The sequence below is a fragment of the Vicia villosa genome, unplaced genomic scaffold, assembly GCF_029867415.1.
Source record: "Vicia villosa cultivar HV-30 ecotype Madison, WI unplaced genomic scaffold, Vvil1.0 ctg.002327F_1_1, whole genome shotgun sequence".
Taxonomy (NCBI): Eukaryota; Viridiplantae; Streptophyta; class Magnoliopsida; order Fabales; family Fabaceae; genus Vicia; species Vicia villosa.
This window is the reverse complement of record NW_026705897.1, coordinates 160,606-178,649: the sequence shown is the minus strand read 5'-3', so window position 1 is coordinate 178,649 and position 18,044 is coordinate 160,606. Positions and strand designations below refer to the sequence as shown.

Sequence of the window (18,044 nt, the reverse complement as noted above, 5' to 3'; positions counted from 1 at the left end):
GCTGTTAGATTGATCATCTAATTAATCAAATTCAATTTGAGCCTTGTGTAAAAATTGAATTATGATAATTGTTAAATTGTTTGTTTAAAGCAAACTCATATTTACCAGTTGTTTTAATTTCTGATAATCTAAGTTAACTGTATTGTCCATTTAATCGTATGTTTATAAAAACCACTGCTATCTTTTGCTTCCATTTGTTATATGCTCTCATGGTATCAAACTGGTCTCGGAGGATGTAATTTGCACATCTGTTTGCAAAACTGAAGAATGATCTATTTAACCCCTTCTAGACCGTTTCGATGCCCATATCCTCCACCAGCACTATATTCAGTCAATATCTTTTCAAGAGACCAATCAGATTAGGCATTATGTTGGATATATAGGTATTCTTGTTATTAAGGCTAGTTTGATTCCTCTAGCGACAATTGAAGAAATCATGGCATGCTTGGTTGAACATGATGAAAAAACCACGTCAACTTCCAAGAATGCTACTAGCTTAACTGATCCTTGATATTTGATCCATGATACTTTCCTTTTCGAATGAATGAATGTTATGTTGTTTCTATATTCTAAGCATCCAGATTGCAAAACTCTAGATGTGTATTTTAAAATTATTCCTATGAACATAAATTTTAAGCTCTGAATTTTAAGATCTGGAAATGATAAATTCAAAAAGAAAATAAAAATTACAGAGCTTTGACCAACATAGCAAGAGAAAAAACTTCTTTTAATAAAATCTCCCACCTCTTTGAGTTTCTCCTACAAATACTCATGTACACCATAGTTCAGAAATGTGCAATCATGTCAATGCATCAAGTTCTCAACAAGATCAAACTTTCTGCCACTGATAAGAAAGTATTCCAAAATCTGGGCAAACTACCATGCCATTCTAAATTTGTAAGGGTCCGCAAACCAGGAGGGAAACAAGTCAACAACCCAATCTTGAACTTCCAACTATGAAATTGGATGTTACTCGAGCAATTTCAAAACCAAGAAACTACGATGCATCACATCAGCAGAATATCAAACCATTCCTCTCAGTCTCTTCAGATGATTGCTAATAATAGGATAGAAGTATAAGCACTAGGAACTAAGAGAGCTTCAAGTACCAAACGCAAAGATATATAAGCATTACTTTCACACATAATTTAGCAATCAGATAAATACTTCTAGATAGACGTACTGAAAAATTCATCTTACATTATTATGAATAATTAGCAACTTCTAGATAAGGGTACTTAAAGCTCAAAATCTGTGTGATAAAAATATGCCAATAAAACCGAATTGAGAAGAATGACAGAAGCTGAATTGTAAAATCTAATAACTGAAACTTACAAAGATTATGTCCAATTGATAAAATTATACCAACTGCAACTAAAAGAAACCTTACCCTCCAATTCTAATTTGAACTTTTATCTTTGCCTTCATCGCCAACAGCATCAGAAACCAAAGTCATAGGTCTCTGATCAATAACCTCATCAATAATCCCATACTCCATTGCCTCTCTAGCAGACATAAAATGATCTCTATCCATCTTCTTCTCAATATCATCAATCGGTTGGCCCGTGTGCTTGGCGTACAACTTATTCAGCTCTTCCGAGATTTTTTTAATATGATCAGAATGAATTTGCATATCCTTTGCCTGGCCACTGTATCCACCAGAAGGCTGGTGAATCATGATTGTAGCATTCGGAAGAGAACGCCTCTGACCCTTGGCACCCGCACTCAACAGGAGAGAAGCCATTGACGCAGCCTGCCCCAAACACATTGTGTTGATCGGAGACCGAATGTACTGCATAGTATCATAAATTGCAAGCCCTACACGCATAACAACCAGACTTCAGTTGTATCACTATCCAACTCAACAGTTTGTTAGCTAGCAGTTACAGGCATTTGGTAATTATTAGACAATAAGTCAATTAGTCATTCAGTCATTCGTTCATAATGAACTTGAATATATACACTATTCCTCTAAAAGAAACAGAACACTCTTTAGATTAAGGTTGCGTTTGGATTGATTTCAGAATACTTTATTTCGTGTTTATCTACAAGCATATCTATATACATTTCTGATGGCTTGAACAGTCTTAAAGAAAAGTTCATAACTTGTAACATCAGGGTTGCAGTTGGATTGACCTACGAATAGATTATTTCGGCATATCTACTAACATCTGTGAGTGTTTGAGCGGACTTAAAAACATTTTACGACACATTTGTTTTAAGCTAATTTAGATGAGCTCTCCCTAATATTCTGAAAACAAATTATAGCTTATCTAAAAACAGTTTCCCTATACTTTTGTTTTGATTTTAGAAATACATAACCACTAACATGATAAGCACTTTCTTATAATCTGAGTTTAGCCTAACTCAATCCTACAAAACTGACTTATAGACTGAGAGATGTTTCTCACTTATAAACACATTTTCAGCTTATATCTCATCCAGTGTGTGACTAATAATATGCTTAATTGTTTAATGAAGTTGCTTATCCGAACAGACTCCAAAGTAAATCTCAGGACAAGAAAACCTTACCTATTTAACACAAAAACACATCTTTTTCACATGAAGGCATTGACAATTAGGGGGTTATTGTGATACAACAAAATGGGTAATCAAAAAATGAGATTTTTAGGAGATGTATGCAATCAAAAATGACAATTGGTGTTATCAATTACTACCTGCAGTAACAGCACCACCAGGGGAATTGAGGTACATGTTGATAGGCTTGGAAGGGTTTTCAGATTCAAGAAACAAAAGCTGAGCAACAACAACATGAGAGGTGTCATCAGATATGGGTCCATTGATGCAAATGATGCGTTCCTTGAGAAGACGAGAGAAGATATCGTAGGCTCTTTCACCTCTGGAAGAGGTTTCAATGACCATTGGGATCAAACTGTAGGCTCGATTTCTACATGGTGCGAATTCAGGTTTTGTTCCGTTGAACAAGAAATTGGTGGCGAGTGATTTTGAGGTTCTGAATAAGGCTCTCATGGTGCTTCGTCACTGAGATTGGGTTTTTGGTTCCGTTTTGTGATTAGGGCTTGTTTTTACCAAAACAGTGAAACTGAAACACAGGTGACACGACACAACAGGATGGTGTTCGGTGGTCCCTCGTTTCGTTTTTTGGTTTCGTTTTTTAATTATTTTGAGAATTTTTTTTGAGAAAAGTTGATATATCATGTTTAGATTTGGGTTTTATTTTATAAAATTAAATTATTGGTTAAAGCATATAAGTAACATTAATATAAATAATATTTTATCCAAATTCATATTGTTTATAATATAAAATTAATAATTATAAACTACTATTTAACTTTGATTACCCCTTTGTTTGGTTGAGGAGAAGTAGGAAAGAGAGAAAAAGAGAAGAGAGAAAGAGATGAGAGATTGCCACTTTCTCTTGCTTGGAATGAGGTGTAGTTTACAAATGAGGTGGTGAACCTGAGTCGAAGTCGAATTTCATAAATGTTAAATTGGGTGGCGACGGCGAAAAGCATATGCAAATATTTTGATTCTTTATAATAGGATAGTTAGAGTTTAAATGCTCAATTTGTTTGTTTCGTGGAACATCTTGGACTTTCACTAGGTGAATAGTCTTTTTCAGCGAGTCTTTATAAAGTGCACGCCAACCCAATTTTGATTAAGTAGCTCTCGAGCATGGTCAAGAGTAGCTAAAGTATGACGTGTAGTCCAAGTTGTTTTTTCACTGCACATCGAACTTCATGTTATTGGATTTTCTATGAGAATTAACTTCCAAATTTGACTTAATTCTTAACTTTTTGTATTCTTGCTTTTTTAGGATCAAAATAGGTTGGGGGGTTTTGTTGACTTTGCCACCCTTCCATCTCGTTGTCACGTGGAGCTTACGATTCATAAGGTGATTTTTTGTCATAAACATGCCACAATTACTTTATGAAGATTGTAAATGTCGTTATGAATTCGATAATGTAATCCCTAATGACTTGGGACTAGTTTACTAGTGGGTGTGTGGCAGGGCCGGCAAAAAGCACGTGCAACAATTGCTGTTGCACAAGGCCTCTTAACATTAAAGAGCCTCAATTTTACCAACATTGCATACTTTATCTTTTTGGAAGTTGAAAAAAACTTAAACTTAATTTGCTAACCGTTACTTATCCTGTTACTTTAACACAACAAGTCAGTCTTTATAATGCTGAGAGGTTATTTTATTTATAGGCTACTCTTACTTCAAGGATTATCAAATCTTCGATGTGGGAGTTTATACTTATGTAAATTTGACAAATAATATCTCCTATGTTAATTAAATTTAAATGTGGTATTCTAAACTCCTCCCTCTCTTTCTATAGTTCCAAAACTCTTTCTCCACCTTCTCTCTTCCTTATTTTTAAAGCAAATGTGTGATCAAACAATTAAATTTCATTTCTTTTCTAAAAAAACCATAAGTTTTTATGATTTTTTTAATAACATATTTTAATAATAGTATTTACTATAAACTTCACGTTAATAATATATGATACTAGGCTGTAATGTTGTTAGATTAAAATAACAAATTAATTTTATTAAAAATAAAAAGTAACTAAAATTATTTATTTTAATATTGAATTATTTCATTTATTTTTAACTAAGTAATTTTTTCATTCAAAATATAATGATTATTATATTTGAATCTCCCTTGAACCTAAATAGTTAATTGACTATAATTAGATGACATATATTAATCTTTGATAATTGTGTATTGTAAAATAGAATATCTACCACATATCAAATCGAATTGTGAATAATATGACTATGTTCTTTTTTTTTTTAATAATAGTTCTCGCTTTATGGTTTGTACCTTTGATTTGAAGGTATAATTCATTACTTGTTTATCACCATCTTTTTATACGTAAAAAAAAAAAAAACAACAATGAAGATTATTTTTATTTTTATTTTTTTAGAATATAATTTTATAAATTAGAACAGGGCCTCCAAATTGTTGGGGACGGCCCTGGTGTGTGGTCTCGATGATCCATTGAATTTTTCCTGGTGTAACACCCCATTTTCTACTCGGTAATTATAATAAAATCAGAGTGCAGAAAATTTTAAACATCGAACATGAGGCATTACATTTTCAACTTAAAACCACAAACAACCTGTATTTCATTTATATTTGATACATAGCATTCGGCATCTAAAACTTTAAAACTATAATTCATACACAATTTTATTCAACTAAAAACAACTTAAACAACAGTAATTACTTCTTATTATTCAACTTGGACTTCAACAGCTATAATAATAATACAACAACAAAACAACAAATACAAGCATAATCCCATCCCGAGTGCTACGTATCAGAGCAAGACACCAACTCGACTAACAACAAGTCAACAACTAAGACTTCATAAAATCACTTCAAACTTCCACCGCTATCTTGAGTACCTGTCTATTTCCCATGATAAGGGAAACATCAGCAGAAGGGGTGAGATATCGAAAAATATAAACAAAAATATGATAATTAATATTTTAGATCAGATCACACAATTATCACCACTTTCAAACAACAGTTATAATAACAACTAGCAACAAAAGTTATAATAACAACTTTAGCAATAATTTGAAACAACAATTATAACAACCATCAGCAGCAACAATTATCACAATAATTACAATAATTATTTCACAACTCAAACCAACACAGCTTATATCAACAGCAACTCATAACAACATTAACTTCACAACGACTCAAAATGCGACACAACTATGCAAATGCGTGTGGTACCATTTGGAGCAGAACTCCCAACTTAAACAGATGCCAGGTTATCAAAGCATTTCAACAAGGCATAAGCCTTCAACGTGCTGCCATCAAGGCCAACTTAGACAGGTGCCATCAAGGCCAACTTAAACAATGCAATGTATGCCATGCAACATCAACCACAACGACAACCAGAACAACAACGAAACAACAACTTGAACATGCAACAAATTGCATCAACGTAATCCAACATTGGTCGTCCAACCTACAACTTAATCAACAACAACACAAACAATACAACATTGGTCATAGGACCTATAATCAGCAATGTTCATAGACCGGATGAATTCAACTTACCCAGCTGTACCAGCAATTCAACCTATTCGACGTAATTATGACAAAACAAAATCAACCAAGGTACCTACTAATCTATATGAACTACCCCGTCAATTTCCAACTAATTCCAATTAATTAATTATACCGCTTAAATTTACTAATTCGGATAATCGGTATTGTTTTCAACATGATCCTGCTAATTAATCTTTGTTTCTGCTAACTGCATTTAATTACTAATTTCTACTGCTCTACAATTGTGCAAATACGTCAGTTACCAATGCCTCTGCTACTCCTTTTCTTTTACTACTACTGTTAAATATACATCACGTTATCAAATAATTTACTAAATCCACTACTAATAAACATTCTACTAATTATATACTACTGAAATTATGTACTAAGAAAACTGCAAAACAAGAATTGCGTGGTCCACACCAAAAACAGAGACGCACGTCTCATTCTTCCACAAGGGCATGACGCCTGTCACCCTTCTTCTACCCAGAGGCGCCCGTCTCCCCTCCTTAGACCATGGGGGCGGTCATCTCCCTATCCCCTTAAGCCATGGGACGGTCGTCTCCTCGTAATCTCTTCTTCATCTTCAACTGCACCGTACCCATTCCTCTGATCAACCAATAACTTCATCTAGTATACGATTAAATTCCCTAACCATAATGATTTAATATTCAGCTATAACCATACGATCAATCGATCAACAATACCAATCTATTTCCAACTCATCACAGCAACAACAATTCTCAACCGAGAATAACAATTCAGCAGACAACAATAAATCATGAAATCAACAATTTAACAAAGAATCGGATCACCCGAAAATAACAATAAATTCATGTACATAATCATACAACCCCAATCCCACATACTGACTATCATATTCCCGGTTATATAATTCGAACCCCACCCTTACCTTGTATATGGAGATCGCCTCTAATATCCGATCGAGTGCAAGCCTTTGCCTAACGATCACGATTAATTCCTCTGCTGCCAAAGCCTCATTCCTCTTTGTCGGCAACTTCGTTTCACGATCTATTCTCCCAAAAGCCAAACCTTATTTCCACATAAACCTAATTCCATATATTCTCCTTTTAATCCAATAAATCAATAATAATAATAATATAGTTACTATTATTTCTTAATGGGCCCACTAATCGTACACCACCATATTGCTATATATGTCACACCACAACTGAACCAAATTAAATAATAATATTATTACTAATATTATTTCTTCAACAAAAATCAACTTTATTAATTCTCCGATTAACCGACTAAATAATCCAATTACTCGTCTTATAATATCACTAATAAATCCAACTTCGATCGAATTTCCATATTAAATCCTTGAATAATTTATTTAAATAATTAAATAAATTTCTGGGTGTTACAACTGGCATATCTATTTTCTTTCTGTTTGTTGGTTCCACACAAAGAGTATAAATAGGACTAAGTTATCTCTTTTCATTCTTCACTTTCTTGCCCCATTCTTATTTTTCTTCATAGTTGTTATCTCTCTCGAAGTGTTTTTCCCATTTTTGAACATCTTTAAGTTTTTCTTATCGGTAAGTTTCCTTGAGTTGCTATGATGATTTTAATGTTTTCCTTGAGTTTCTAGGATGATTTTAATGTTTTATTATGTGTTTCTCTTTTTTTGGCGACCGCTTCTTCTGGTGGTGGTTATCTCATTGTGCATTAGTGGCCCTTATTCCTCATCCCCTCGGCCATCGATCAACGGGGATAATGACTTCACTCTTGCAATCAAATTCAAGATAAATTCATATAAAAGGCTTAATCTTAAAAAAAACATAGAGTAGATTAGATTAGAATTGGAAGGTTCACTGTAATACTTCTCTAGATGGGTTGGATGAATACTTGGATCCTTTGAATCGCTTGTACAATTTAATTTTGGATAATTAGAAAGTAAAGTTTTTATTCAATTTTTTTTTACCAAAAAGTTATTTTTTTTTTATATAGAACTCTTAAAGTTTATAGTTACAACCATTTGTAAGCAAGCACTATAGATAATATAACAACACAGATTTTAAAAAAAATAAAATTCATTAGACATTTCTATACCTAAAATCATAGTTATTGAAATGTCTAGTTTAAGAAATGTACATGATCTCTCCTCATAAATTCCATTACCAAATATTCAATCAACAATCAACTTAAAACATCCTTATTTAGTCTTTCATTCCAAGTACTATACTCACTCAATCCTATTTCTAAGTATCACTCTGTGTTAACAAACTAATACTACATAAATCTCTAATGATATAAACCTTTATAGATGTTCCAAACAAAAAATGAAAAAAAACCAATACACCATCATTAGTCCTTTTAGCAATTTATCATAATCAATTTTCACCAATGACCAAATCCAAGTATTTTCCAATTTCCTCATCACCCCTCTTACAAAGATTAACCTTGATCCCATGTTTCATATACATAGTCAATGCAATCTTTGGCTCCACAATGTGATTCTCAACAACCTTCACATGATACCTATATATGATACTAGCAGCAACATATTTCATCTGATAATAAGCAAAATCTTTGCCTAAACACAAACGAGGTCCACCATTAAATGCAGTGAATTTGTATGCAGATTCACTCATAAACTTTCCATCTTTTAACCATCTTTCTGGCTTAAACTCCCTGCAATCTTTTCCCCATATGCTTTCCATTCTCCCCATTGCATATATTGCATATATCACTTTTGTTCCTTTTTTTAGTTCTGTTCCATCTGGGAACCTATCATCCTCAACTACCTACAAAAAAAACAATATCATAATTATGCTATTAATAGCTGCATGCTTTTAATCTCGAGCCACTAGGTGAATTTAATACATGACTTTGAATTGTGTGAGATTATTCTTCTAGGTAGCACTAGTTAATTTGCAGATTTTCTAGGTTGGTGTTTTCCAATAAAATTTGAAACTTTTGACTCATACTTCTTGCATGGTTTCAACATAACAGTAAAAACTTTCATTGTAGTGGGACACTGACAAACATCGGATACGACACTGAGATTGAAACTGGCACGTCCTCAACAATAATAGTTTGGAAAATAAATAAGTTGAGCGTAATTACAATGTCCGACACTGACACATGACACATGACACAGACGCGACACTGACACATGACACAGACGCGGACAATGTCTTTTTTCAGAGGTATTGGTGCCAGAGAACATGATAAATAGAAACAAGAAAAATAGACAAGAAAAAATAAACATTAGTTACCTCTTTGTGATCCACTGGAACAGAAGGGTATAATCTGAGAGTTTCTGATAAACAAGCATGCAAATAATCCATTTTTTTAATCTCTTCTGGCCTAAATATCAAAGAATTTCCAAACACATCCTTCTTCATATCATTTCTTTGACTCACCACTTTGCATATCTCTTCTAAAATCTTCTCCTCCACTTCATGATTCTTATCAAGCAACCAGAAAAACCAACTCAAAGCAACAGAAGAAGTGTCTCTCCCAGCTAATATAAAATTCACACATATATCCCTCAAGAACTTATCTGAATAAGCCATTCCATTCTCATCTTTCATCTTCATAAAAACAGTTAACAGATCAGATTTCTGCGATTTCTTGTCCTCGGATTCCAAAGACAGTTCCTTTTTTCTAGTCCTAATGACATTCATAGCAAACTCATCAACCCCTTTGATTGATCTCTTGAGTTTTCTCTCTGTGCCCAAGTTGAAAAGCCTCATGAACTTCCAAACGCACGTCGGCGTAACGAAGCGAAACATCGTTGCTTCTGTTGCATCTTCAAAGGCTTTTGCAAACGGTATAACAGGAAGGTTTTGACTCAAACAACCTGGATCAACACCAAAAGCTATCATACAGACATTATCAAAAGTTAACCTTAAAAGAATGTCTTGAAGATCTACAACAACTCTTTTATCAACTGAATCCTCTAGAACAGGTAAAAGCCTAGAATGAACAAGGTGAAATAAAGAATCAGTTGTTAAACTCCTGAACTTCGTTGAATGAAACTCAATGCTAGCTGTTTTTCTTTGCTTCTGCCATTTTTCGTCGTCGGCGTTGAATATACCGTCTCCAAGTAAGTCTCTTGCCGTGCTTCTGAAGTAAGTTCCTTTAGGAAAGTTGATGAACTTGGTTTTGAGAAGGTGTTCGAGGTTTCGAGGATCGGAAGTGATTATGCAGTTGAGGCTGCTGAAAGTAGGACCTTTGAAATGAAAAGTCCCGTTTTGTTTGTTGAGTATGTCAGAGAACCATTCATACAAGTTGGTTCTTAGGCCATTGAGTAGAGAAGGTAACATACCAAGAAAAGGCCAAATAGGTAAACCATGATGGTTCTTTTGTTTGAGGGAATGAATGATTATGAAGATGGTGATTGCTATGAGAATTTCAAGAGTTTGGATGTTTTGGAAGATGAAGAGAATAAGGGAATAGACCATGTTGAAGTCCGCGGCGAAAGGCGAGGAGGAAGAGGAAGAAGAGGAGGAGGAGAGGTTGAGATTGGTCATGGTGTTTGAGAGATAAGGAATGTGAAAATGCATGATAGTAATGGTTTGGTCATGGTTGAAGTATGTTAGTTATATGCATGAGTTTGCATATGTGGTTTGGTTTGGTGAACAGAAATGTTTTTGAGAGGAAAAGTTGATATTGTTAAGTGATTATGGGAAAAGGAATTAAAGTAGAGAGGAGTGTGAGAGTTTTAAGAAAGGGTTTGGACTTTGGAGGATGAGAAGTTGATGAGGCAGATTACCTAAGAAGGAGTATAGTGTTACAAGTTTCTTTATGATTTTATTGGCTTATGAATATATATACATTAACTACCTAATTCTTGTTCTTTTTTTGTTTTGTTTTGTTAATACTAACACGGCATGGTTTTGGAATTTGGTTAGAATGTTTAATCAAATACTAGTCTATAAGTTAATGTAAACTAACTTGGTTGGGTTGAGGAGAGAGCATTTTATTGCTTATTGAAGAAGTTAAGGTGGCAATTCTTTATCTTTGGGATTAAGATAGTACTAGTACATTTAAATATAGATGCGTGAAGAGATAATAGATCAAGGAAAATAAATATACTTTATTCTTCTCTTAGCATAGAAATTTCTAAAAAAAATATAAATGTTTTAAAAATTATTTGAGTACTATGAAGATATTTGGAAATTAGGAATTCGGAATGTGTGAGTTATAGAGTTTTGTCACTCATGTTTTGGTTCGATTCATTTTTTAGCAGAGTTTGTTTTAGTTTTAAAAAATGATTTTTTTTATATTTTTAAAAATAGATTTTATAAAATTATTTTTCAAAATATTATACATTATTGAAGATCAAAACATAATTGCAATTGTAATTTTAAAATAAATCGTATTTCTAAAGTAATTTTTTGAAAATTTGACATTTAAAAAAAAATAAAATATTTAAAATAATATTTTTAAGAATAACTATTCAAATTAATTTTTTTAATGATTTTATAAAAAAATTATTTAAATTTTTTTTACACAAAATTATATAACACTTTAAAATTTATTTAAGAAAACAAAACAAACCAGCCCTTAATGAGATGAAAAAATTAATAAGCGGTTCTATTTTGACACCTTTGATTTTTGACATATATGTCATCAACTATAGCAATCTCATTAGACCTAGATTGAATAATACATATTTTTAATTTGGTTTTTTAATTTTAAAAATATTATATATATATATATATATATATATATATATATATATATATATATATATATATATAATTCAACTACTATTAATTTGACAAAATATATCATCAATATGAAAAATATGTGAATTATGTAGAATACAATTTTAAAATTATTCTCTCTTTACCATAATAACGATCATATTTGTGCGTACACACACCTAAAGGTCTTTAACAAGGAGATCCACTTTCTAATTTTCTTTTTATTCTGTTTAGTTTAGACTCTCTTCCTATGTGGAGAAAGACTCAAATACGATTAGTCAATTGTCTCATTTATTTAAGTGGAGAAAATCAATTTAGGATTGAGAGATATAGAGAGAAAATAAAGATTAAAAATAGAGAAAAGAGAAGAGAAATACATTTTCATTTTCTGCAATCAATCTCACTAAATTGGCAATCCAGATTTGTAACCATCGGATCGAGCTCAAATTTGGAGGGCAGGTTTGTAACATTTGTATTTACCTTTTAAACGGGTCTTTAAAACGAGGTCTGAGCTAAAAGACATCTGCTTCCCACCTAAATTGCAGATTTGGGTAATTTTTTTACTTTGTGGTTTACAGTTGTTAGTATTAGTTTGTGAATCATTTCAAGACTCTCTTGTACCCTTATTTTATTATAGTGGAGCTATTTCTTTGTTCTAGACGACTCGTGATTTTTACTCTTATATTGAGGGGTTTTCCAGGTTAACATATCGGTGTTCTCTTATGCCTTTATTTGTTTGATATGCTGCCATATATTTATTGTTGATCCTGATAGGTTCTTACAAGTTTGAGGAATTTTATATCCACCGCACATTGATCTATTATTGTGTGTTAATTTTCTATCAGAGTGGTATCAGAGCTCTTGGTTAAAGGTTATTTTACTTGTTTGAATAATAGAGTCAAATACAGATATGAAGATAGTGTTGTTAAATGGTCATAATTACCATTTATGGAAGAGAAAGATGAAAGACTTACTATTTGTGAAGAAATTACATTTACTGATATTTAGTTATGCAAAGGTTGGATTCTGTGTCTGATGAAGAATGAGAGTTTGAACATAGAATTATGTGGTTTATTTCAAAAATATATAGAAAATATTTCCGATGAGACACATGCAAAACTTTGTGGGAGAAGATAGAGTCCTTGTATGCCTCTAAATTAGGGAATAATAAATTATTCTTGTTGAATAGCTTCATAAGTTTGAAATATAAGGAGGGAACTTCTATTTCAGATCACTTGAGTGAATTTCAAGGGCTCATTGATTATATCTCAGGAAAGATATAAATTTGATGATGAACTTTTGGGATTATTTCTATTGTTATCTTTATTAGAGTCTTGAGAGATGGTTCGGGTTTCTATCACAAGTTCTGCTCCTAAAGGTGTTATTTTTTTTTGGAAATGGCTAAGGGTGGTATTCTTAATGAGGAAACGAGAAGGAAGACACAAGGTTCTTCATTTCAATCTGAGGTGCTTGCCACAAAAAATAAGGGAATAAGTCATAAAAAGGAACCGAAGGGTGGTAGAGAGATCATCAGAAGCAAGTCCAATCCGCAATGCAAGAATCTGGAGTGTCATTATTGTCATAAAATAGGACACGTACGTAAGTATTGCTATCAGTGGAGAAGGGATAACAAAGGTTAGAAGGGTAAGTCTAATCAAAGAGATCATGCAGATCATGATGATGATCGTTTTACTACTGCTACTAGTAATGATCTTGTTATTCTACGTGATCATGAGTTTCTTAATCTCGTATCAGATGAGAGTATGTGAGTTGTTGATAGTGGAGCTACATTGCATGTTACACCAAGGAAGAATTTCTCAACATCTTATACTTCTGGTGACTTTGGAATGTTGAAGATGAGTAATGATAGTGTATTTAAGGTAATTGGTGTTTGTGGTGTTTGCTTTCAAACCAACATAGGAATACAATTGTTTCTTAGAAGTGTCAAACATGCTCTAGATGTGAGCTTTAACTTGATATGTGTGCATATATTTTATGATTGTAGTTATGAAAATCACTTTGATTCTAGAAAGTAGAAACTCAAGAAAGGTAACTTGATTATGACTAGAGGGGAGCAACTTTCTAAATTTTATCAGACAAAAGCTTTGGCTGCTAGGGACAATGTGAATGCTATCAACATGGAAGCATCTTTGTGGCACCAAATACTTAGTCATATTAGTGAAAAAGGGTTGTATGTTTTGGACAAAAAGGATATTCTTATAGGATTAAAGAATGCAAATTTGGAGAAGTGTTCTGGTTATATGGTTGGTAAATAGACTAGAGTATCTTTCAAGAGACATCCTCCCTCAAGAAAGTCCCATTTACTTCAATTGGTATATTATGATGTTTGTGGCTCATTAAAGGTAAAATCCTTTAGTGGTGCACTTTATTTTGTTACCTTTGTTGATGATTGTTTCAGGAATTATGAGTTTATGTGTAACACTCTTCTAAACCCACAAACATTTCGCTTATAATTTATGAAAATAAATCAAGTAAAATCATCACACAAGGGTGTCGCACTTTATAAAAACCATCACAATAACGATCATGCTCCGTAACACGTGTTACATCAATTTAACATACACATCTGGATATGATTCAACCTTTCAATTAAAACATCGCAGCGAATTAATCTTCACAAAATAAATTTATCATAAACAAAACTCATAATAATTCGGTTTTATCACAACTCGGATTCAAACCATTTTCATCATCTGAAAAATTCATGAAACAAATTATTCAAAATGGAGCATTTATTCTCAAAATAGTGTTCCAAACCCGATGTTACGTATAAGAGCAAGACATCTTCTAATAACGAAACTAAATAGAATACTCCGAAGCTATCTTCAAAATCTCTACGAAACTACTCATGATCACCTGTATGTTACCCACGTGGAGACAACATTCAAACAAAAATGGTGAGTAATCACAATTCATTATAAAAGATATAAGGAAAAGAATAGCAATTGCGACCAACATCATTATATAATAACACACATCATTCGTCAATATATCATACTCACCAATACATCATAATAACACATAGATATCTTTTATTTTCAAAACATATTATGCTAATAGAACAACACCGACTCAATACATGTGGTTCCAAACTCTTTAATGAACACTTGGTCATCACCCACCAAAGATCCCCACCATAGAATCGATTCCCTTTTGAAACCGAAGCACATCACAAAACGCACTCACCGTATATACATTTACTCTTGATGATGAATAAAAAGTGTAAAAAGTGATCCTTCCAATATGTATTAGTGGTTACGCTGTGACGGTGTCGCATACATCGTGGAACATTTGGCTCCAAATATCATTCTTGAAAAAAATTCAGCCGAGATACAATTTACTTAAAAATACAAATTGTGTAAAACTAAATAAATTAAAATAAGGGTTAAATATATTTTTCGTCTTTATAAATTATTAAATTTTTTTTTTTTTTATAAAAAATTGATATATTTTGGTCTTATAAAATTATTATGCATATAAGTTTAGTCCATACTGTTAAATTAATATATATTTTATGTGATTATTTTGCAGACATGTTTAGAAATTAGAACGTTATAAAAAATTTATTAAAAAAAGATTTAAATGCACTTTTGATCCTCCTATTTTCAATTTTTTAAAGTTTCAACCCCTGATTTAAAAGTCAACTTTCAAGTCCCTAAACTTTACATAATTTGGGATTTTTATAGTCTTCCTCCATATGACTGTTCATTTAATAATATGGCAATGAATTTTATCTCTCACTTCAGATTTTCTAATTTATGTTATTTCTAAAATATTTTTAAACAATTAAAATAATTTGTAATTTTATAAAATTAATTTTTATAAACACAATTTTATCTCTCATCTTTTTCATTTATAGCTTCATAAGGCAAGTTGATTCCACTAGAAGTTTCACCTAATGTCTCAGGGGTAGAACTGATGTCCAATCCCCCTCCATAATTGATTTTAGGGTCATGCTAACATGTGCCCTAAGGGCACATGTTAAATATACTATAATTAAAAAAAGTTAAATATAATTAAATGCAATAAAGTCATATTTATAGTTTTGATACATTAAATGTACGCATTCCAAAAAAATATTTCTATAAATATTTCATTAATTTGTGCCCTTAGGCACATGTTAGCTTTTCTCTTGATTTTAAAATTGATTTTATAAAATTACAAATTATTTTTATTCTTTAAAAATGTTTTAGAAATAACATAAATTAGAAAACCTGAGTAGAAGATAAAATTCATTGCCAGGTCATTAAATGAACAACCATATGGAGGGGACTACAAAAATCTCAAGTTATGTAAAATTTAGGGATTTATATTGAATTTTTGTCATTTTAAAAAAATTGTAAAATTTGATAAATAAGCAGATTATCCAAAGATTTAAAAGTTAAAGGTTAATTAAGTAATTTTTAAAATTTTAGAAAATAATCAGAACTGGAATTGTATGGATAAAAAATTTGTAGGAAAAAATGTTATTTTTTTAATAGAGACTAAAAATAAAATTTGAAGTATTTATTAGGACAAAAAACATATTTAACCTTTAAAATAATTTAAATATATTCTAATAAAATCCATATAACACACTGTTTTTTTACCTAATTGATGATTAAAGCTATTAAATTGGAATGTAATTAAATAAAAACTTACAAAGAAATGGAAAAAAAAATAGTGAGAAAAATATTTAATTTTAATTAGTTTAATTCATTTTTAAATAGCAAAAAAATAAATAGCACAAAAACAACAATACTTTTCAATATCCTTAATTAAAAAAAGAAAAGGAAAAAATTAAATAGAAAAAAAAATGTTTTAAGCACATAAATAAAAAATACATATATATTCATTATTTTTACGCGCTTTAGTAATACAACTTTTTTCCATTAAAATAAAATAATTTTTCATTATACAATAAACACGAATTTAAAAAATTAAATTCAATTAAGAGAATATTTGAAGAGAAAAGGATCATGACAGTGTAAAATATTTTTACACTCTTAACCAATCACCATCATGTATCTAATTAAAATATTTTTTATTTAAAAAAAATTTAATGACATGACAAATTGATAATTCTCTATTGGATGACAGTGTAAAACTATTTTACACTGTCAGTGCACTACCTTTTAATTCATATTTAAAACTTTTTTTTTTATGTCTTATAAATGTGTAGAGAAGAAGTATGACGAAAGTGAGTTATGCCATAAACAACAAAAAAATAATTTTTTTTACATTTAGTGATCAATGATAATGTAAGTAGTATGTCGGTTAATTAAAGATAAAAGTTAAATATTTTAAATTATAAAAAAGATCATATACTAATATAAATAATTCATAATTATTATGGTATGATAACAAAAATTAAACTATTTAGCATATATATTTTTATTTTTTTTAACAATTTGGTCATTTGGATTGTATATAAATATTTTATAAGTAAAGTAATTTAACTTCCATACGAAAAGTAATAGAACATTGTATATAGCAGAAGAAGTAGGGATGTCAATTTGGCTCATCCCCAGTGGGTACCAACAAAAAACCCCATATCGGGTAGGTAAATACCCATAAAAATAGGTATGGGCACGGGTAATTACCCATTAAAATATGCGGGTATGAGTGCGGGCACGGGTACTTTACTACCCAACCCGCCCCATACCCACACTACATATTTCTCTAATGTCATTTATATTATTATATAAAAATGCATAATTCTAAATTTTTTTAAAAATATATCGTTATTAAATCATTACACATTTTAATAAAAGTGTTTATTTGTTTCTTAACACAACAATAACATACATAATTTTTTTAATATTGTTAAAAAGACTTAAATTATATGATATTTTGTAATTAAACGATTTAATTTTACTATAAATGCGGGTAAACGGGTACGGGTATGGGCATTGAGGTACCCACAGGGTACGGGTAAGGGCATGAATATTGATACCCACGCGGGTTTGGGCTCGGGTACGGGGATTTTTTTAAACTGCGGGTATGGGGACGGATACTATAGTACCCTGCCCAAACCCGGCCCATTGCCATCCCTAAGAAGAAGGATGAACAAGTATATATAAAGGAATATAATTTTTGTCTGTTTTTTCTACCACTTTTATATTTATACTCTACTTTCAAAAAAGTAAGAGAATTAAATAGCATTATTTTAGTATGCCTGATTTATATATAATCAATTGATAATTAAAACAAATAAATAGAAATGTTTTAGCTTCGCAAAGTAGGGTTAAATTGAAATTTAAAGACAAATTTACAAAATAGAGGGTTTTAATTCA

General features: G+C 31.3%; 2 protein-coding genes across 2 annotated transcripts; both read right to left on the bottom strand.

The window, feature by feature from the left end:
* Positions 1–134: 134 nt before the first annotated feature.
* Positions 135–3,134, bottom strand: LOC131638569 (ATP-dependent Clp protease proteolytic subunit 2, mitochondrial-like). The gene is made up of 2 exons (XM_058909132.1): positions 2,679–3,134; positions 135–1,818 (listed from the first exon to the last, which is right to left on the bottom strand). Exons 1-2 carry the CDS (start codon positions 2,989–2,991, stop codon positions 1,400–1,402), a joined length of 732 nt encoding a protein of 243 aa, XP_058765115.1. The 5' UTR covers positions 2,992–3,134; the 3' UTR covers positions 135–1,399.
* Positions 3,135–8,153: 5,019 nt separating this feature from the next.
* LOC131638541 (cytochrome P450 86B1-like) lies at positions 8,154–10,821 on the bottom strand. Its single transcript, XM_058909101.1, has 2 exons — positions 9,310–10,821; positions 8,154–8,835 (listed from the first exon to the last, which is right to left on the bottom strand). The coding sequence occupies exons 1-2, from the start codon at positions 10,600–10,602 to the stop codon at positions 8,422–8,424; spliced, it is 1,707 nt and encodes a 568-aa protein (XP_058765084.1). The 5' UTR covers positions 10,603–10,821; the 3' UTR covers positions 8,154–8,421.
* Positions 10,822–18,044: the final 7,223 nt, after the last annotated feature.

Coding starts and splice junctions, on each gene's coding strand:
- LOC131638569 (XM_058909132.1), bottom strand. CDS start 2,991: ATGAGAGCCTTATTCAGAACCTCAAAATCACTCGCCACCAATTTCTTG. Junction 1,819..2,678: donor TGGTGGTGCTGTTACTGCAG/GTAGTAATTGAT, acceptor TTATGCGTGTAG/GGCTTGCAATTTATGATACT.
- LOC131638541 (XM_058909101.1), bottom strand. CDS start 10,602: ATGCATTTTCACATTCCTTATCTCTCAAACACCATGACCAATCTCAAC. Junction 8,836..9,309: donor TTCCAGTGGATCACAAAGAG/GTAACTAATGTT, acceptor TTTTTTTTGTAG/GTAGTTGAGGATGATAGGTT.